The sequence below is a fragment of the Microcaecilia unicolor genome, chromosome 2 (genome assembly GCF_901765095.1).
Source record: "Microcaecilia unicolor chromosome 2, aMicUni1.1, whole genome shotgun sequence".
In the NCBI taxonomy this organism is placed as follows: domain Eukaryota; kingdom Metazoa; phylum Chordata; class Amphibia; order Gymnophiona; family Siphonopidae; genus Microcaecilia; species Microcaecilia unicolor.
In genome coordinates, this window is record NC_044032.1 from 463,397,827 (window position 1) to 463,416,879 (window position 19,053).

The 19,053-nt window shown below is 48.7% G+C and overlaps 1 protein-coding gene across 1 annotated transcript in view; it reads right to left on the reverse strand.

Moving 5' to 3' along the window:
• Positions 1-19,053, reverse strand: part of ATRN (attractin) — a 626,429-nt gene that overhangs the window by 585,167 nt on the left and 22,209 nt on the right. The window contains 1 exon segment of the mRNA XM_030190990.1: positions 10,559-10,672. Within this exon segment, the coding sequence (XP_030046850.1) occupies positions 10,559-10,672 (114 nt within the window).

The window sequence follows — 19,053 nt, forward strand, 5'->3', positions numbered from 1 at the left end:
AGAACTACCAAACTATTGATATGAAGAACCACCAAATATGGCCTAGGAGATCAAACCAAAAACACGAGGAAATTCAGGAACTGTGCCTTATGCCTCAAGAAAAACCTAGAGGAATCTCCCTGTCTCACAAGAAGATTCACAGCTCATCAAGACTGCCGATCTTGCCGCTCTGACAGAGGATGACACACAGGGTCCTCCCTGACAGACCAGCGCCGACTTCCCGAAAAGACGGCGCCACTCAATGTCACAAGCGAATCACTTTGACCCTGGAGCCACAACCGTAATCCCACCCTAGCCAAGGTAAGAGACTGGCAGCAGAAAGAAAAATGAGCTCCAGAAAATTTCCAATGTCAACCGAGAAGCCGAGCAGCCAAGATGGGAAGCATAACTAAGTAAGGAAGACTGTGTGAGGGCTAGGCGGAACTCCTTCCATCTCAGCAACTGCTCAGTAGCGATAGAACTGTTGGAGGAAAAACAGCCAAGATCTCAGGAGCAAAGCCATCCTCAGACTCCCAACTCCTGGAAAATAACAGATATAGGAAGCCAACCGGCCTGCATAGAAAAGGGAAAAAAAAAACAGCTGTTTACTGTGCCAATCCAACAGGAGGAAATCTGCAAAAATACCTAACATCTTATGTTGGGGAGTTCCCAACTCATTAGGAAGCCACCAGGAAACTTGTGGAAGTCAGAAAAAAAAGACAAATGATCAAGAATAGCCGCCAAAAACATGTCTGACTGAGGGAAAGAGAGATCAAACAGTTAGTCCTGGTGCACCATTCTCACACTGTAGGATCTCAGACAGGGTTAAACAGAACAGAGGAAGGATGTAAGAGAAATGCTGAAGATAGAAAGCCCTGGCGAGGCTAAGCTGGGCTACAAGCAGCATGCTGAGAAAGGCACTGTCAAGTCTTTGAATAATTTAGAGTTTGAGGATCTCAGAGAGAAAGAAGGCAGCTAGCTGCTTCAAATGGTGAAAGAAATGAGGCCACCAAGAAGAAATTAGATCACAAAGGAGAAAAGATAATAAACAAGGAAGAGAAAGTGAATCAAAATCCACTAATAGCAATATGCGCAAGCTGTGATAGCTAGCAAATTTGTGCCTGGGAAAAGGATACTGGTATGCTTAGTATAGAGAGAAACAGTAAACCATGAGCCCACAAAAAAAATGCTTTGGCTCGAAATGACAGTTATAAATTCCTTGCAAACAGCTGAGGAAAGACCACTGACACACCAGGTATGTAAAAAAACAAACTGTAAATTATGATCTCAGTAGGATCGTTTGAATAGAAAAAACTGTCAATGCAAAATACACATAACAGCATGTAACAAACATTACAGAAATTCCTTGATGTCTGGAATACTGAAGGAGGAAAAAAAAAAACATATGGTTCCCCAAGGCTAAAGAAGGTCCCCCTGAGAACAGACCCATAGAAACAGAAAAATATGAGAAACTGACATGCTGTCACAATCTCCGGTAGACATACATTGTGCCTTTTCTAAAGTGTAAAAGTCATTTTTTATTTATTTATTTTTTTAGAGAATGTGGCAGAATAGAAGAATCATCCCCAAACCATCCACTGAGCTATGGGGAATGTAACAGTTCAACAGATAATGCTTCGCTACCTAACTCGGGAATGAGAGGAGATGAGCACCTAATGTAGCAGACCAGAGAAAGTAAGGAGATCTTCCAACAGTAAGGATCTTCCAAGAAAGCACACCATAATATACAATATTGGGAGCTGAATCCACAAAGAGAGGTGCCCAAACAGTTGCTCTAATTAAAAGAGCACAATTCACTAATCATACCAAACCAGTCAGATAGCCCTCCGCAAAACAACCCTGCATGAGCAAGGCTAGAAGCATGGGCTGAACCACCAGGCAGTTCCAGTGCAGCTACTGGCCACAAACCTGAAAGGAATGAGCAAATAGAACAGATGGGTGACAGGTAACACAGTCTGGCACACGTCTAGAACCCTAGAATATCAGAGAGAACATAGCACAGCAGATAAAACGATAAAACAGACCCTCAATAAATAAATAAGGGTGTAAATTCCAGGAGAATACAAAAGGGAAAGAAACCTGAACCATATAGAGAAACATTGGATCATGCCCTGGAATTATAAAGAGACCAGAGAAATTCTAAATAACTTGTGTCTGCATTTGTCAGCTTTCAGCAGGCAAACAACACACCATCAACAAGTAAACTGTACTAGTATAAAACCAATAAAACTAATTCTAGAAAGAAATATTAGATACTATCCGTACACCATACAAACTGTAGAGAAGTACAGACAGTTTCCATGCCCCATTTAGATGCCAGAGAACATAGCATATTGTGTTCATGCAACACCCAGAATCTAAAGAAATTAATTATTTTATCCTGCATGTACAGAATCTGGTCATCAGAGACAGTTTTATGTACATTCATATTGTATCAGATCCTGGCAGCTTCGATGCAAGGAAAGGGAAGCCACAGGACAGAGTACTTGAGCCTCCCGCTCCAGACAAACACAAAACATGGCAGTCTGCACTGTAGCTCACTTCACCATAAAGCAGTTGAAAGGGAGGGAGGGAGAGGGAGAGGGAGAGAGAGAGAGAGAGAGAGAGAGAGAGAGAGAGAGAGAGAGAGAGAGAGAGAGACTGCCCCCGCATACTGAAATCTCTCATTCTGCAGCAGCTGTTCGTCCTTCAAATTAGCATGAAAGGCAGAGGAAATCTTCCCCCTCCAGAGGAGACCTCTTAGCACTACCGAAGAGGCCGCCAGAACAATAGCAGACCGCTATCAGAAATATCTGCGCTGCTGCTCCTCCACAGTTACAAACAAAATGGCGGAGTTTCCAGACAAAAACCCAAGTGGTGTAGAAAGCCACTGATGCCATACTGAAAACTGGCACAGCTTCGCTAAACCAAGAAGTCCTCATGCCTCCACACTATTTGGTTTTTTGTTTTGGGTTTGTTTGTTTTTTAACAGAACCCCATGGTTTTTTGTTTGGTTTTTTTTACTAAACTCCTGTCCAGAACAACCCCCTGGTGATCGAACCCAAAACAAGAAAGAGGAATTATAACATGCTCCAAAGCCCAAGACCCTGCAGGGAGACAGCCATAACAGCAGGCTAAAAAGCTATTGCAGCTCCCTGCTTTTAGTTTTGTTTTAAAATCATAGTGGCTGTTCCCCATGGCTCTGCAAACTCCCTTCCCTCAAAGGGGTTGATGCCAGCAACGGACCACAGTCCACCCTGAGCCCTCATGCATACAGGGAAAGCTTGGGGATAGGAGGGAGGAGGGACCCGGCCACCCGAGTGTAGCACCCCCGAGGCATTAGAGAACCCCTGCGGGCCTCAGCCTCTGCCAGCAAAACAGTGCACAGATGTATAAGAGAAAATAAAACTTCAAACTTATTAAACTGAGAAAGAAATAGGTACATTTACCCAAGTAACAGAAATTAGAAAACAGAATAGACATTTTGAGACCAAGGGACTCACCACATCTACCACCTGTTGGTAGGTGGCTGTATGAACCGACTGGTGCACAGATGTTTAGTGTCTCTTTCCTTTTGCTTTGCTATGCGAATACTAAGGTTTCCAAGGGACTGAGCATGGCTCTTATTGGCTACCTTGAAATCAGTCTTCTCAGTCTCCACCTGCTGGTAGGCGTGCACAACCTATCAGTCATTCTGGACCGGGCTGGAGGGACGCTAAGGAATATGTATTTACAGAGTCTATATAAATGGAAAATCTGTTCAGAGATAATAGGAAATAATTTGGGAGGCATATGTAGACCACTTTGAAATGTTAAGGCTATTTAGTAGAAAGGATTATTTCCGTGATTGCTAAGCATATTTTCTTTTGTTTTCTCTTTTCACTCACAGGGGAAGTTGTGAAGACAAAAACAAGTTATAGATTTCTGAAAAGGGATGGAATTCAATGAAAACAAAACTTGAGCCTGAATAAGCTTGAGCGAGCTTTGACAACAGCTTCAGAGGTTGGGAAGTAAGACCAATGCTGAGCAGACTAATATGACTTGTCTCTCTATATAAAAGGCAAAACCAATGTTCTATGAAGCCTCCAGCCGGAAGTGTGAAGGGGGCGAGATATCCGGTTTCCCTATGAGTGTCTGCCCCGCCCTCTCTGTAACACAGTCAGTGAAGGAAAACAGCAGAGCACGAAATCAAATCGCTGGCTCTGTAACAGTGAAGGACTCAGAGGGGGGAGGGGAGAGAGGCCAGAGGGCAGGGACACACACACTCCCACATGCACACAGAAGAAAACATTGCTAGCCCCCGTTTCATTTGCATCAGAAACGGGGCTTTTTTACTAGTGTCCTATAAATGGCAAAATGAGTTCAGGATCAAGGATGGAATGGGCTTCCATGGCAACTCCAGTAGTTGGACAGTAGGACTGATAGCAGGCACATTTCTATTGCCTGCACCCCGGAATTGGTAGTGAGAGAGAGATAGAGTACACTAGTGTTTATTCATGAAGTGGAACCTGTTCAGAGTGTCAGATAAAACTCTGGCCACCTTATTGGGCAGATTGGATGGCAGACTGCCAACATTTACTATGTCACTATGTTTGCTTTGATGTGGACTAGTGATAAATCATGTTTAGTTATGCTTTCTTTGTACATAAAAAATAAGCACAACATAAAGGACTAACATATTTCAATAACAAAATAAGTAAACTGATGATAAATAATATCATACAAGCATTTAAGAATGAAATAATACACTCAGGGCTCTATTTACTAATGCATAGTAAGATTTTGTACTTACCACACTAATTGCCAAAATTAATAGCCATTAACAACAAAGCCTCCACATTAACTATTTCGGGTGTTCCCAGAAAATTTCCCATTCAGTTAATGCAGAGAAATATTTTTAAATCAGCGTTAACTGCAATGTAGATCAAACAATGCAGTTGGCTACATCAGTTCAGGTAACGTTAACTGTGCCTGCTTTACCTGCCAAATTAGCAGTTAATGAGGTAGTTACCACACATTAACTGTAAAGTCTCAAGTGTCTGCCCTGTTCCACATTATAGTTTTTGATGCAGAAATGGGAAAATTAGGTTCTTACCTTGGTAATTTTCTTTCCTTTAGTCACAGCAGATGAATCCATTAACTGGTGGGTTGTATCCACCTACCAGCAGTATTTGAGATTTCCAAAGGAGACTGAGCCATAAAGGTATAACAACAAACTTTCCTCACAGCCAACAATCGCCCCATAACAGGAGCATCAAAGGAGGGACTTTCTCAACCTCCTGTAGTAGAACATCATGTAGAAATTCTAAAAACTGTTTTCCAACATCTCCCAATGAGATTTATATCTGCATGAAAAATCTGAACAAAAAACAAAGTCAGACAGGGAGGGATCATGGATTCATCTGCTGTGACTAAAGGAAAGAAAATTACCAAGGTAAGAACCTAATTTTCCCTTCCTTGTCATCAGCAGCAGATGAATCCATTAACTGATGGGATGTACAAAAGCAATCCCTACTTAGGGTGGGAACAGGCCACACCATGAGCCAATACTTGAGCTCCAAAAACAGCGTCCTGCTTCGCTGCAACATCCAGCCTGTAATGCCGGACAAGAGAGCTGAGAAGCCCAAGTAGCCGCATTACAGATCTCTTGAAGAGATAGTGCACCTGTTTCAGCCAATGAGAAGATGGCTCTCGTGGAACGCGCCTTAAACGCTTCAGGCGGAGACACGCAGAAAAAATGACTTCCTTGAGCCAACGGGCTATAGTGGCCTTAGACGCTGGACCTCCACGCCGAGGACCTGACAACAAGACAAAAAGGTGATCAGAAGTCATTTGACATCTGTAGATACTGCAACAGCGCCCTGCGGACATCCAGAAGATGTAACTACCCAAAGAGTCCGGGAACTCTTCTCTAGAAAAGGAAGGAAGAAAAATAGGCTGGTTCAGGTGAAATGCTGAAACCACCTTAGGCAGGAAGGAAGGCACTGTACGGACCGTTACTCCAGACTCCAAGAATTGCAGAAAAGGGTCCAGACAGCACAGCGCCTGCAGTTCAGACACGCGTCTAGCCGATGTGATAGACACCAAAAAGACTGTCTTAAGAGTCACATCCTTCTCCGAAGCTCGCTTAAGTGGCTCGAAGGGCGAACACTGAAGAGCCTTCAACACTAGCCCCAGGTTCCAGGCCGGACAGGGCAAACCGGAGGACGGAGCCTAAGCACCCCTCTGAGAAATCTGGCAATGTCCGGATGAGCAGTAAGGGACAAGCCAGCGACTTTCCCTCGATAGTATGATAATGCTGCCACTTGCACCCGCAGGGAATTGTAAGCCAGGCCTTTTTGTAAGCCCTCCTGCAAAAAGTCCAGCACAGTTGAGACTGTAGCTCGCGTGGGTGTGATCGCCTTTGAAACACCCCACGCCTCAAATTTGCGCCAGATCCGAGCATAAGCTGCAGAGGTGGACCGCTTGCGGGCCTGCAAGAGAGTGGAGATGACCTTATTAGAGTAGCCCTTGTCTCTCAATTGCGCCCTCTCAATAGCCAGGCCGCAAAACCAAATCAGCAGGAATCCTCCATAGTCACCGCACCCTGAACCAACCAGGCACCAGGGGCAAATGCACCGGTGCGTCCACCAACATCCGGCGGAGATCTGCATACCCCGCCGAGTGAGGATCTCTCCTTCTGCTGAAAAAGTGAGGTACTTTGGCGTTTGCACTTGACGCCATTAGTTACATTTCGGGTGTCCCCCATTTGGCACAAATCTGAAGAAAAACTTCTGCCAGTTCCCATTCCGCCGGGTTGATTTAATGCCTGCTGAGAAAATCGGCTTGCACGTTGCTCTGACCTGCTATGTGGGCTGCTGACAAAAACTGCAGGTGGAGCTCGGCCCAGTGGCAAATCTGAGCTGCCTCCGCAGCCAGGGCCCTGCACTGAGTGCCACCCTGACGATTTATGTATGCCACCACTGTCATGTTGTCTGACAGAACCCAGACAGCAAGCCCCTTCAGAGTCTTTTGAAAGGCCATAAGAGCCTGGAATATCGCTCTAAGTTCCAAGCGATTGATGGACCACCCCGCTTCCACGGGTGTCCACAGACCGAGCATAGCTTCCTTGGCAATGCGCTCCCCAGCCTAGAAGGCTGGCATCTGTTATCACCAGGCATCAGGAAGGAAGCGCCAGAGGCATTCCTTGGCGCAGCATCCTGTCGGAGAGCCACCACTCCAAATTGAGCCGGGCCGCAGGCAGCAACGTTAGTCTGCATTGATATTCCTGGGACATTGGAGACCATTGTTGAAGCAAAGCAATCTGCAGAGGCCTCATATGCGTTCTCGCCCAAGGCACCACCTCCAAGTTGGCCGTCATCGACCCCAGCAGCTGGGCAAAGTCCCAAGCTCGCGGGCGAGGCATCCGCAGGAGCAGACGGACCTGATTCTGAAGCTTGCACCGCCTTTGGTCGGGGAGAAAGACCAACCCCGATGCCGTGTCAAACCGGACCCCCAAATACTCGCGAGTCAGAGGGGGTCAGGTGACATTTGGGTATATTGACCACCCAACCTAGCGCCTGCAGGACTGCCACCACTCTGGCTGTGGCAAGACGACTCTCGGCTGCCAAGTTCGCACTGATGAGCCAGTCGTCGAGATACGGGTGAACTCCGATACCCTCTCGCCTGATACAGGCAGCTACTACTACCATTACCTTGGAAAAGGTACGGGGAGCTGTGGCTAGGCCGAAAGGCAAGGCCTGAAACCGGAAATGCTTTCCCAACACTGCAAAGCAGAGGAACCGCTGGTATAGAGGCCAGATAGGAATGTGAAAATAAGCTTCTTTTAGGTCCAGAGACGTGAGAAACTCTCCTGGCTGAACTGCCGCAATGACGGAGCGCAGGGTTTCCATGCGAAAATGTCATACTCTGAGAGCCTTGTTTACTCTTTGTAAGTTGAGGATCAGCCTGAAAGACCCGACTTTTCAAGGCACAACAAAATTAATGGAATAGCGGCCGCAGCCGCGTTCGGCGGGAAAAACTAGGATCACCGCAGCAAGACTTGTAAGGTCTACTCTACCACCACATCGGGACTCCACAAACATCTCTCACCGGGGCACCGAATTCCAGTCGGTAACCTTCTCTGATCAGGTCCAGGACCCACTGATCTGAGGTAATCTTGGTCTACTCCTCTAGAAAGAGGGAAAGACGTCCTCCTATAGCAGGAAAGGAGGAGTGGACCGGTGTCCCATCGTTGTGGAGGACGGCCCTGAACTCCAGGCCTTGAACTGGCCCCTGCGGAACATTTGTACGAGCGAAAGGAGTTCCTCTGCTGAAAATGGGCATGTTGAGAAAACCCAGCAGAGCGCCCTGGGCGATACCTTTGAGCTTCACGGAAGCGAGGTCTGGAAGAGGAGGGAAACACAGAACCCTTGGAAGAAGGCCTCGGCCTATCCTCAGGTAACCTCTGGGGTTTAGATTCCCCCAGGTCTTTCACAATCTTCTCCAAATAACAGGAGGCCCCAAAAGGATAGCCTCACCAGTCTTTGCTTAGAAGCCATGTCAGCCGCCCAATGCCGCAGCCAAAGAAGGCGGCGGGCGGACACCGCCACAGACATCTGTTTAGCCGAAGCTCTGACCAGATCATACAGGGCGTCAGCCAAAAATGACAGGGCCGACTCCATCCGTGGGGTAACCTCCGAAAGGGGGCCCGCACCATCAGCAAGCTGTTCCACCGCCTGCTGTAGCCAGGAAAGACATGCCCGGGCTGCACAGGAACTGCAAATAGAGGCCCTCAAGGCAAGGCCTGCAATTTCAAAGGACCACTTCAGCGCGGACTCAAGCCACCGGTCCTGCATATCTTTCAAAGCGACTCCTCCCTCTACTGGGAGTATGGTCTTTTTTGTCACCGCCGTGACCAACGCATCCACTTTAGGCAACCCCAAAGGGGCCAAGTGCTCCTCATGCAGAGGGTAAAGCTGACCCATAGCCCTGGCCACTTTCAAAGGCCCATCAAGGTCAGACCATTGAGCAGAAATAAGCTCTTGGATGGAGTCATGCATAGGAAAGGCCCGAGTAGGCTTCTTAGTACTCGTCATCCTAAGATTAACAGAGGAGGCATCACCTTCAGCAGGATCATCAATCGAGAGAGCCTGCAAGGTGTCAGTAATGAGAGCTGGCAGCTCGTCGCTGTGGAAAATCTGGACCGCATTGGGATCATCTAAATCCAATGGCAAACAGGCACCCTCCTCGGGATCATCTGTCCCTGAGGGTCTGCCAGATCCCTCAGACTCTCCACAGCCCGACCACGGGGGGGGGGGGATATGCGCCACTTTCAGACGGGGAATTTACCCATCTAGGTTTAGCGTGTTTCCAACGCTTGGGGGAGGAAATAACCTCTATGTTATGAAGTCATCCCCAGGGAATCAACACCCGGAGGGAAGCCAGGAGGCAATGCAGTGTCAGACACCTGCGGCAGAGCTCTTTTCAGCATAAAAGCCTTATGCATTAAAAGCACAAACTCAGGGGAGAAAAACTCACCCTGACCCTCTGCCTCAGAATTAGGAGAAATGGATGTAGCAGCTCCTCTGGCAGCCTCTAAACGAGGCGTCCCCCTGCACTCAGACTCCTCCGGGTTGAGGCATGTGGCGCTTCCAAAATGGCGCCCGCTGCCAGCTCCATCAAGCGGGAAGAAACACTGCTCGGCATGCTCAAACTAGCGTGAGCGTCTAAGGAGCACGTTTTACACAGCCCCGCTGCTGATCTGCGTTTACCACAACGGGAGCAGCGCTTAACTCCTTCAGCAGCCATCGTCCGGTTTTTTTCACAGGACGGGAATATAGCAATAAAATGGCGGCTTCACACCAAAACTTACCCCGATTAGAACAGCGTCCATGGGACCTCCCCGGAGAAGCTGGGCACCACTCTCACCTCAGAAGACCGAGTCAACGAGCTCCGGTCAAGCTGTACAGAACCAGGATCACTGGAAAAAGCCTCAGAACAGCCACGCAGTAAAAGCGCGTTTTTTTTTTTTTGTTTGTTTTTTTAATGCTGTGAGGAAAGTTGGAGGCAGAGAAAGGGTGAACCTATATGCCTTTAAAGTGGGCACCACCAGCCACAACACCCCTGGCTCAACTGGCAAAGCACAGGAGCCACGACTCTCAAATCCAGGAGCTGATCAAGCTACGTCCACACCTGCTGGGAGATAGAGAAATACTGAAGGCAGTTGGGGCTAGCCGTCCTAGAGACACTATGGTCTTTCAGTGTTCTCTATCTCCACCTGCTGGTAGGCGGATACAATCCATCTGCTGCTGATAAGGAATACTGCACATTTAACTGAAGCGACACTGTTAACTGTTAACATGCACTAATTGTAGCATGAACAGTTAACACAGCTTAATGAATAGAAGACTGCTTACAGAACTAAACATAAAATAGCTGATTTACTAGACATTACCAAACCTGAAAGAAAACAACCATCATCAGTCTTGCCTATAAAAGACATGAAGCATGTTCCCATATGACTTACACTAATAATCCTGCACATCAATTCAACAAAATCCTACCAAGCAAACTATGAATAAATCAATACGATTCTTACCTAAAGGCTGCCACTAAAGGAGCATAAATTGAGTCTCCATCAAACACGTATAAGTGGTCCCAACTGCATTCTGTAGCAAAATGATTGAAACGAAGCCTCAATACTGTATTTGCCCTTGAAAAAGTAAAATTAATAAATTATCCTTAAGTTTAATACATTAGTATAAAAATTATATGACACATTTCTAAAAACTATTTATATCAAGAACTTTAGAAATCAAAACAAAACCAGATCGCCAATATTAGAGGTTCCTTCCTGTACACATATTCACAGGCTTTTCTTAAGCAGAGCACATTTGCTGATGATCTGGGTCTGGTTCTGTTCTAAGAAAATTTGATATCAAAATATATTTCATATCCACACCAATCCAAAAAAATACTTTTCTTACCTTTTAAATCAGACTGATAATAATATGCTTGTCTGTACGTTTTGTTAAGTTAAAATCACGGTAAAATTAAATCTACTTGAGAGATTATGAATATAAAACTATTCCAATGACTAACTGAGGAAAGCATGTGGAGCATGGCTTAAAGAATTCTTCCCAACCACTTCATATGTACGAGTGTCTGTGTTGCCTCTGTGTATGTCACTGACAGAGGAGAGATGGGTGGCTTTGCTCACGATGGCAAAGGAGAAGGAAGGTAAGGTAGGAAGGTAAGGGGTTAGTTATGAGAGGTACTTTGAAGTATGGGGATAGTTTGGACCCCTGCCTGCTGTAAACAGAAAGCTCAATACATATCAAAAGGATAAACTAAGGAGAAAACCCCAACATCCTCAATGGCTCCCCAGCCTTGTTGCACTCAGCATGTCCCAGTATCAGCAACAGCAGAGGGACTGAATGTGTGCAGAGGTCATACAAGACAGTGGTGGTTCTTGCCAAAATGAAGTTCCCCACCATGATCTGCCAATACACTGAGGTCCCCTTCTGTTGACAGTACCTCAGCCTCCAGAGCAGCCCAACTCTGTGCCTCACTGATAAAGCACAAGGCACCCACCGCCCACTATACTGCTGCGATAAGTACCACGTCATATTATTCACAGTTTGCAATCTTTGCATAAACTGGTAAAGGTTGGTGCTGCCATAGCTCCCAAGCTCTAACTGCCTTCCCAACCACAGAACATCGAGGATACCCCATCCCTGAAGAGAAACAGTCCACCACCTGTGTTCTCATTTGAGCACAGCCTCTTCGGACACTTGGGTCTTTGCTTTCCTTTTGGTTTGACCACTATGGTCTGCTCCACTCAGGGCTCTCAAGTTTCCCTCTCAGAGTTGGAAGGAGAAGCCAAAGCACAGCAGACGTTCTCCCAGGGGCATCCCCGGGAGGAGGGGGGAAGACACAGCCAGTCACTCAGTTTTTTGTTTTCTTTTTTTTTTGGTTTGTTTGACTTTATTAAAGAGGATTATTTAAAAAAAGCAAACACAAAAGTAACAAAATAAGGAAGTTACAAACTTATAAGCGAATGCACAAAACACCCACCACCTCCCCACTCATCCCCTCCCACCTAGTGATAAAATGCTGAATAGTCATGCATTCAGAATGGGAAAATTAGATTCTTACCTTGGTAATTTTCTTTCCTTTAGTCACAGCAGATGAAGCCATTACGAATGGGTTGTGTCCACCTACCAGGAGAGGGAGATAGAGAACACTGAAAACCATAGTGCCTCTAGGACGGTTAGCTCCATCTGCCTCTCAGTATTTTGAAGCTTCCAAAGCAGTGTTAAACCGCAAAGTAGCATAACATGAACTTTCCTCACAGCGAACATAAGCCCCAGAACAGGAGCAATAACACAAAGGAGGGATGAACTCAACCTCCTGTAGTAGAACAGAAATCCTCAAGACTGTTTTCCAACTTCTCCCAATGAGGGAACATGTCTGCAGGAAAAACTGAACACAAAACAGAATCAATCATGGAGAGGGATCATGGATTCATCTGCTGTCACTAAAGGAAAGAAAATTTCCAAGGTAAGAACCTAATTTTCCCTTCCTTGTCATCAAGCAGATGAATCCATTACGAATGGGATGTATCAAAGCAATCCCTAGATAGGGTGGGAACAAGCCACACCACGCGCAAGCACTTGTGCTCCAAAAAACACGTCCTTCCTGGCAGCCACATCCAGGCTGTAATGGCGGGCAAAAGAGAGCTTAGAAGCCCAAGTAGCTGCACTACATATCTCTTGAAGAAAGAGTGCTCCTGTCTCAGCCCAAGAGGAGAAAATCGCTCTTGTGGAATGTGACTTAAAGGCGTCAAACGGAGGCCGGCCAGATAACAGATATGCAGAAAAAATGGCTTCCTTACGCCAACGGGATATAGTGGCTTTAGATGCTGGAGACCCTCTGCGAGGACCTGACAACAATACAAAAAGGTGATCAGAGGTCCTGAAAGCATTTGACATCTGCAGATACTGCAGAGCCCTGCGCACATCCAGAAGGTGCAACTGCCCAAAAGATTCCGGAAACTCCTCCCTAGTAAAGGAGGGCAGAAAAATAGGCTGGTTTAGGTGAAACGCTGAAACCACCTTAGGCAGGAAGTAAGGCACAGTACGTACCGTAACTCCGGACTTTGAGAATTGCAGAAATGGGTCTCGACAGGACAGCGCCTGGAGCTCAGACACCTGTCTTGCCGATGTAATGGCCACCAAAAAGACTGTCTTTAGAGTCACATCCTTCTCCAAAGCTTGCCTCAGCGGCTCAAAGGGCAAACACTGAAGAGTCTTTAATACTAGCCCCAGGTTCCAAGCCAGACAAGGGGCCCGCACAGGAGGCCGGAGCACCCCTCTAAGAAACCGTGCCACATCCGGATAAGCAGCCATGGAGAGGCCAGCCACCTTCCCCCGAAAACATGCTAAGGCTGGCACTTCAACACGCAGGGAATTAAAGGCCAAGCCTTTTTGTAAACCATCCTACAAAAAGTCAAGTATCGGCAAGACAGAAGCCCGCATGGGTGTAATCGCTTTAGCAGCACACCAAGCCTCAAACTGGCGCCAAATCCGAGCATAGGCAACGGAAGTGGAACACTTGCGGGCCTGAAGGAAAGTGGAAATGACCTTGTTGGAGTAGCCCTTTTCTCTCAATTGCGTCCTCTCAATAGCCATGCCGTAAGACCAAAGCGACATGCGTCCTGCATGGTCACCGGCCCCTGTGACAACAGGTTCAGTACTAGAGGCAAAGGAAGGGGAGCCTCCACCAGCATCCGCCGGAGGTCCGCATACCATGGCCGCCTGGGACAATCCGGGGCAATGAGAACCACCTCTCCTTGATGAAGCCAAATCCGCAGGAGAACTCGCCCTATCAAGGGCCAAGGAGGGAACACATACAGGAGGCCCTGAGGCCAGGGTTGAGTCAAGGCATCCAACCCCGCCGAGCGAGGATCTCTCTGTCTGCTGTAAAAGCACGGGACTTTGGCATTTGCACTTGACGCCATAAGATCCGCTACAGGTGTCCCCCATTTGGAACAGATCTGAAGGAACACTTCGTCTGCCAGTTCCCACTCCGCTGGGTCGATTTGATGCCTGCTTAGATAATCGGCTTGCACGGTGCTCTGACCTGCAATGTGAGCTGACAGAAACTGCAGATGTAGCTCGGCCCAGTGGCATATCTGAGCGGCCTCTGCGGCCAGTGCTTGACATTGAGTGCCGCCTTGTCGATTTATGTAGGCCACCACTGTCATGTTGTCCGACAGAACTCTGACAGCCAGTCCCTCCAGGGTCGTGTGAAAGGCCGGAATCGCCTAGAATATCGCTTTTAACTCCAAGCGATTGATTGACCACTCCAACTCCTCGGATGTCCAGAGACTTTGGGCATGCCTTCCCTGGCAATGCGCTCCTCAGCTCTTCAGGCTGGCATCTGTTACCACCAGGCACCAATCAGGAAGTGCTAGCGGCATTCCTCACCGCAGCATGCTGTCTGAGAGCCACCACTCCATAATGAGTCGGGCCGCAGGGAGCCACGTGAGTCTGCGCTGGTAATCCTGAGAAATTGGAGACCATCGTTGAAGCAGAGAACACTGCAGAGGTCTCAGGTGCGCTCTCGCCCATGGCACCACTTCTAAGGTGGCCGTCATCGACCCCAACAGCTGGACTATGTCCCAAGCTCGCGGGCGAGGCATCCTCAGGAGCAGACAGACCTGGTTATGAAGCTTGCACCGCCTTTGCTCAGGTAGAAAGACAAACCCCGAGGCTGTGTCGAACCGGACCCCCAAATATTCTAGAGATTGAGAAGGGGTCAGGTGACTTTTGGCTATATTGACAACCCAGCCCAGAGACTGAAGTGCTGAGACCACTCTGGCTGTTACATGATGACTCCCTTCTGCAGAGTCCGCTCTGATGAGCCAGTCATCGAGGTACGGGTGAACCTGGATATCCTCTCGCCTGCGAAAGGCAGCTACTACCACCATTACCTTGGAAAAGGTTCGGGGAGCTGTGGCGAAGCCAAAAGGCAAGGCCCGAAACTGGAAATGTTTTCCCAACACCGCAAACCGGAGAAACCGTTGGTGTGGGGGCCAATTAAGAATGTGCAAGTAGGCTTCTTTCAGGTCCAGAGACGTGAGAAACTCTCCTGGCTGAACCACCGCAATGACAGAGCGCAGGGTTTCCATGCGAAAATGCCGCACGTTCAGAGACTTGTTGACTTCCTTTAAGTCGAGTATGAGCTGAAAAGACCCTCCTTTTTGCGGCACCACAAGTAAATGAAGTAACGGCCGTAGCCAAGCTCAGCGGGAGGCACAGGGACCACCGCCCCGAGGTGCAACAAGCCTTGCAAGGTCTCCTCTACCGCCGCCCGTTTGACGGCAGAGCCACATCTGGACTCCACAAACACGTCTCTCACTGGGGCATTGAATTCTAATCTGTAGCCATCTCTGATCAGGTCCAAAACCCACTGATCTGAGGTAATATTGACCCATCCCTCGAGAAAGAGGGAAAGGCGTCCTCCAACTGCAGGAATCGAGGAATGGGCCGGCGCACCAACATTGAGAGGGTCGCCCATGAATTCTAGGCTTTGAGCCGGCCGCTGCGGAACGTTTGTCGGAGTGAAAGGAGTTCCTCTGCTGAAAGCGGGCACGTGAAGTAAACCCAGCAGAACGCCCCGGGCGGTACCTTTCTGAAGGGGAATTGACCCTTCTGCGCTTGTCTTGCGGCCAGCTGTCTGGGGAAAAAACGCCACATGGCAATCCCGGGCCAGTCTCCACCGGAGGGGACCCAGGTTAGCAACGCAGAGTCAGACATCTGCTGCAGAGCTCTTTTTAACATGAACGCTTTATGTAAAAGCAACACAAACTCAGGGCAGAAAGGCTCACCCTGGTCTCCCGGTTCCAATCTGGGGTAAGCAGCTCCTCTAGTAGCCTCCATCCGAGGCTCCCCTCCAGCCTCAGACCCCTCCGCACCTGCGGGGGTCAAGCCATGCGGCGCATCCAAGATGGCGCCCACTGCCAGCTCCACCAAGCGCGAAGAAACATCGCTGGCCATTCTCGGGCCGGCCCTGACGTCTGAAAACACACGATTTACAGAGCCCCGCTGCGGATCTGTGCTTGCCACAACGTGAACAGCGCTTAACAACCCCCACAGCCATCGCCGAAAACGGCGGAAATGGCCCGATCACGGGCCCTCCCCGGAGGAGCTACAAGACTCTCTTACCTCACCAGACCGAGTCCCAGAGCTCCGGTCACGCTGCACAGACAGAAGGAAGCCTCAGAATCGCTGTGAGGAAAGTTAGAGGCAACAGCTACAGAGGCACTCCGGAGGTTCAGGAGAGTGGGAAAGGCAGGGAAAGGACGAACCAATGTGCCTGCATCCTCAGAGAAAAGTGTGGGAAAGGCAGGGATAGGGCAAACCTATATGCCTGCATCCACATCAGGGGCCAGGTAAGGCAGGGAAAGGGCGAACCTATGTGCCTTTAAAGTGGACACCATCAGCCACAACACCCCTGCTACAACTGGCAAAAGCACAGGAGCCACCCCAGGCAGATTTCTGAAGGAGCTGAATAAGCTGCATCCACCCTTGCTGGGGAGATAGAGAATACTGAGAGGCAGATGGAGCTAGCTGGCCAAGAGGCACTATGGTTTTCAGTGCTCTCTATCTCCCCCTGCTGGTAGGTGGACACAACCCATTTGTAATGGATTCATCTGCTTGATGACAAGGAAAAGTCTCTTTCTTTGACAAAATAGATGGAATATCTACCCGTGCCCTGCTAAATGGTTCCTGTTGCCTTAAAGAGGATAAGATAGTACTGCCCGACTATTTCCACAGCTGCTGCAAGGGGACAGCATGAAAAGATCTGCGAATGGCTTTGAAAATTCTATCTTGTAGCCATGGAGAAGGACATCGAGGACCCACTGGTCTGCAAATGGTGGTTCACTTCTAGTAAAAGTGGAAGAGACGCCCACCTATGTCTATGTACAACGAGTAAACCTCGACCCCGTCACTGCGAGGGCTGCAAAGGAGGAGAGGAAGGAGGAGAGGTTCTTGAGGAAGTGGAAAAGGGCTTCTTGCCTCCTTGAAAAGAAGAAAGTGAGGTTTATGAGTGAAAGTACTAGCCTTAACTGGTCTATACCTCTGCGCTTCTTGAAAACGGGACTTAACAGACTGGAGAAGAGGCTTAGGTTTCTCCTCAGGTAGCCGCTGGACCTTGAAATCCTCCCAGGTTTTTAACAATATTCTCTAAATCCACACCCAAAGAGTAATTTCCCCTGAAAAGGCCAACTTTGCCAGACGAGACCTGGATGCCACATCAGCGGCCCAATGCCTCAACCATAGCCAGTTTCGCACCAAAGTGGCCAAGGCCATACCCTTCACTAATGCTCAGAGAGTATCATAAACAGTATTTGACAAACAGGACAACCCCGTCTCTAAGGTACGATAGGGAGAAAGTCTGGAGGCGAGTCCAACTGTTGAATCCACGATCAAGAAGCCCTGGCTACAAAAGAAGAAGAAATTGCTGACTGAGAATTTAACACAGCTAGTTGAAAGCTTCAAGAAAGCCTCAAGCTTGCGGTCACGCATATCCTTTAATGAAATACCGTCATTAACAGGGATAGTGGTACGTTTAGTAACTGCCATAATAAGGACATCCACTTTAGGCAGAACAAACTGTTCTAAATCAGACGGCAGAAGGGGATATAATTTGGACATAGTGCGAGCCACCTATAGGGTCTCCCACCGAGCTGCAATAAGCTTCTGCATAGCCTTATGAATATGGAAAGATACAGGAGGTCTCTTAGTACCTGACACAGTAGATGGAGCAGGACTAGATGACCGAGAAGCAGAGGCAGAAATGTTTAAAGCCTCCACAGATTTTGTGATCAACAAAGGCAACTCCACTCTCAAGAACAGCCGAGCTATAGTAGGATCATCACCTCCATCTGCATCTGAAATGTCCAAGTCAGGGCCATCAGCAGAACTATGACAGTTATAATCTCTCTATATAAAACGCACCTCCAACGTTCTAATGAAGCCTCTGTTAGCCAACATTCTAAGTGAAGGGGGTGAGATCCCATTGTGTCTGCCCCGCCCACGCGTCAAACGTGATGACGTCGAGGGCGGAGCAATGACTCAACCAATCGCATCGCTCGGCAGCGAAGCGTCAGGGAAGGAGGCGGCGCTCTCGACGTCTAGCCTTCCCTTCGTTGTGTTCCGCCTTCTTCTGACGTCAAGGATGACATCAAAAGAAGGCGGAACACAGCGAAGGGACGGCTACACGTCGGGAGCGCCGCCTACTTCCCTGACGCTTCGCTGCCGGAACCGCCACGGAGGTACATTTTAAAAGAAGAAAAACAAAAAAAACGGATGCGAAGGGGGGGGGGCCATGGATGCGAAGGGGGGGGGGAACATGGATGCGAAGGGGGGGGCCATGGATGCGATGGGGGGGGCATGGAAGGGAGAGAGGGGACTTGCTGGAAAAGGATGAATGGAGGCGGCAGGGGACACAGGAGCATGGATGGCCATGGATTGGGAGGGCAGGGCTCAGGGAGAGAGGGAAATTGCTGGAAAAGGATGAATGGAGGGGGCAGGGGACAGAGGAGCATGGATGGCCATGGATTGGAAGGGCAGGGCTCAGGGAGAGAGGGGAATTGCTGCAAAGGGATGAATGGAGGGGGCAGGGGACAGAGGAGCATGGATGGCCATGGATTGGGAGGGCAGGACTCAGGGACACAGGGAAATTGCTGGATAGGGATGAATACAGGGCACAGATGGGCATGGATGGATATGGATTGCAGGACAGGCCTCAGGCAGAGAGGGGAAATGCTGGATAGGGAAAAATGGAGGGGCCAGGTGACAGAGGAGCATGGATGGGCATGGATTGGAAGGGCAGGACTCAGGGACAGGGGAATTGCTGGATAGGGATGAATGGAGGGGACAGATGGGCATGGATGGATATGGATTGCAGGGCAGGCCTTAGGCACAGAGGGGAAATGCTGGATAGGGAAAAATGGAGGGGCCAGGTGACAGAGGAGCATGGATGGCCATGGATTGGAAGGGCAGGACTCAGGGACAGGGGAAT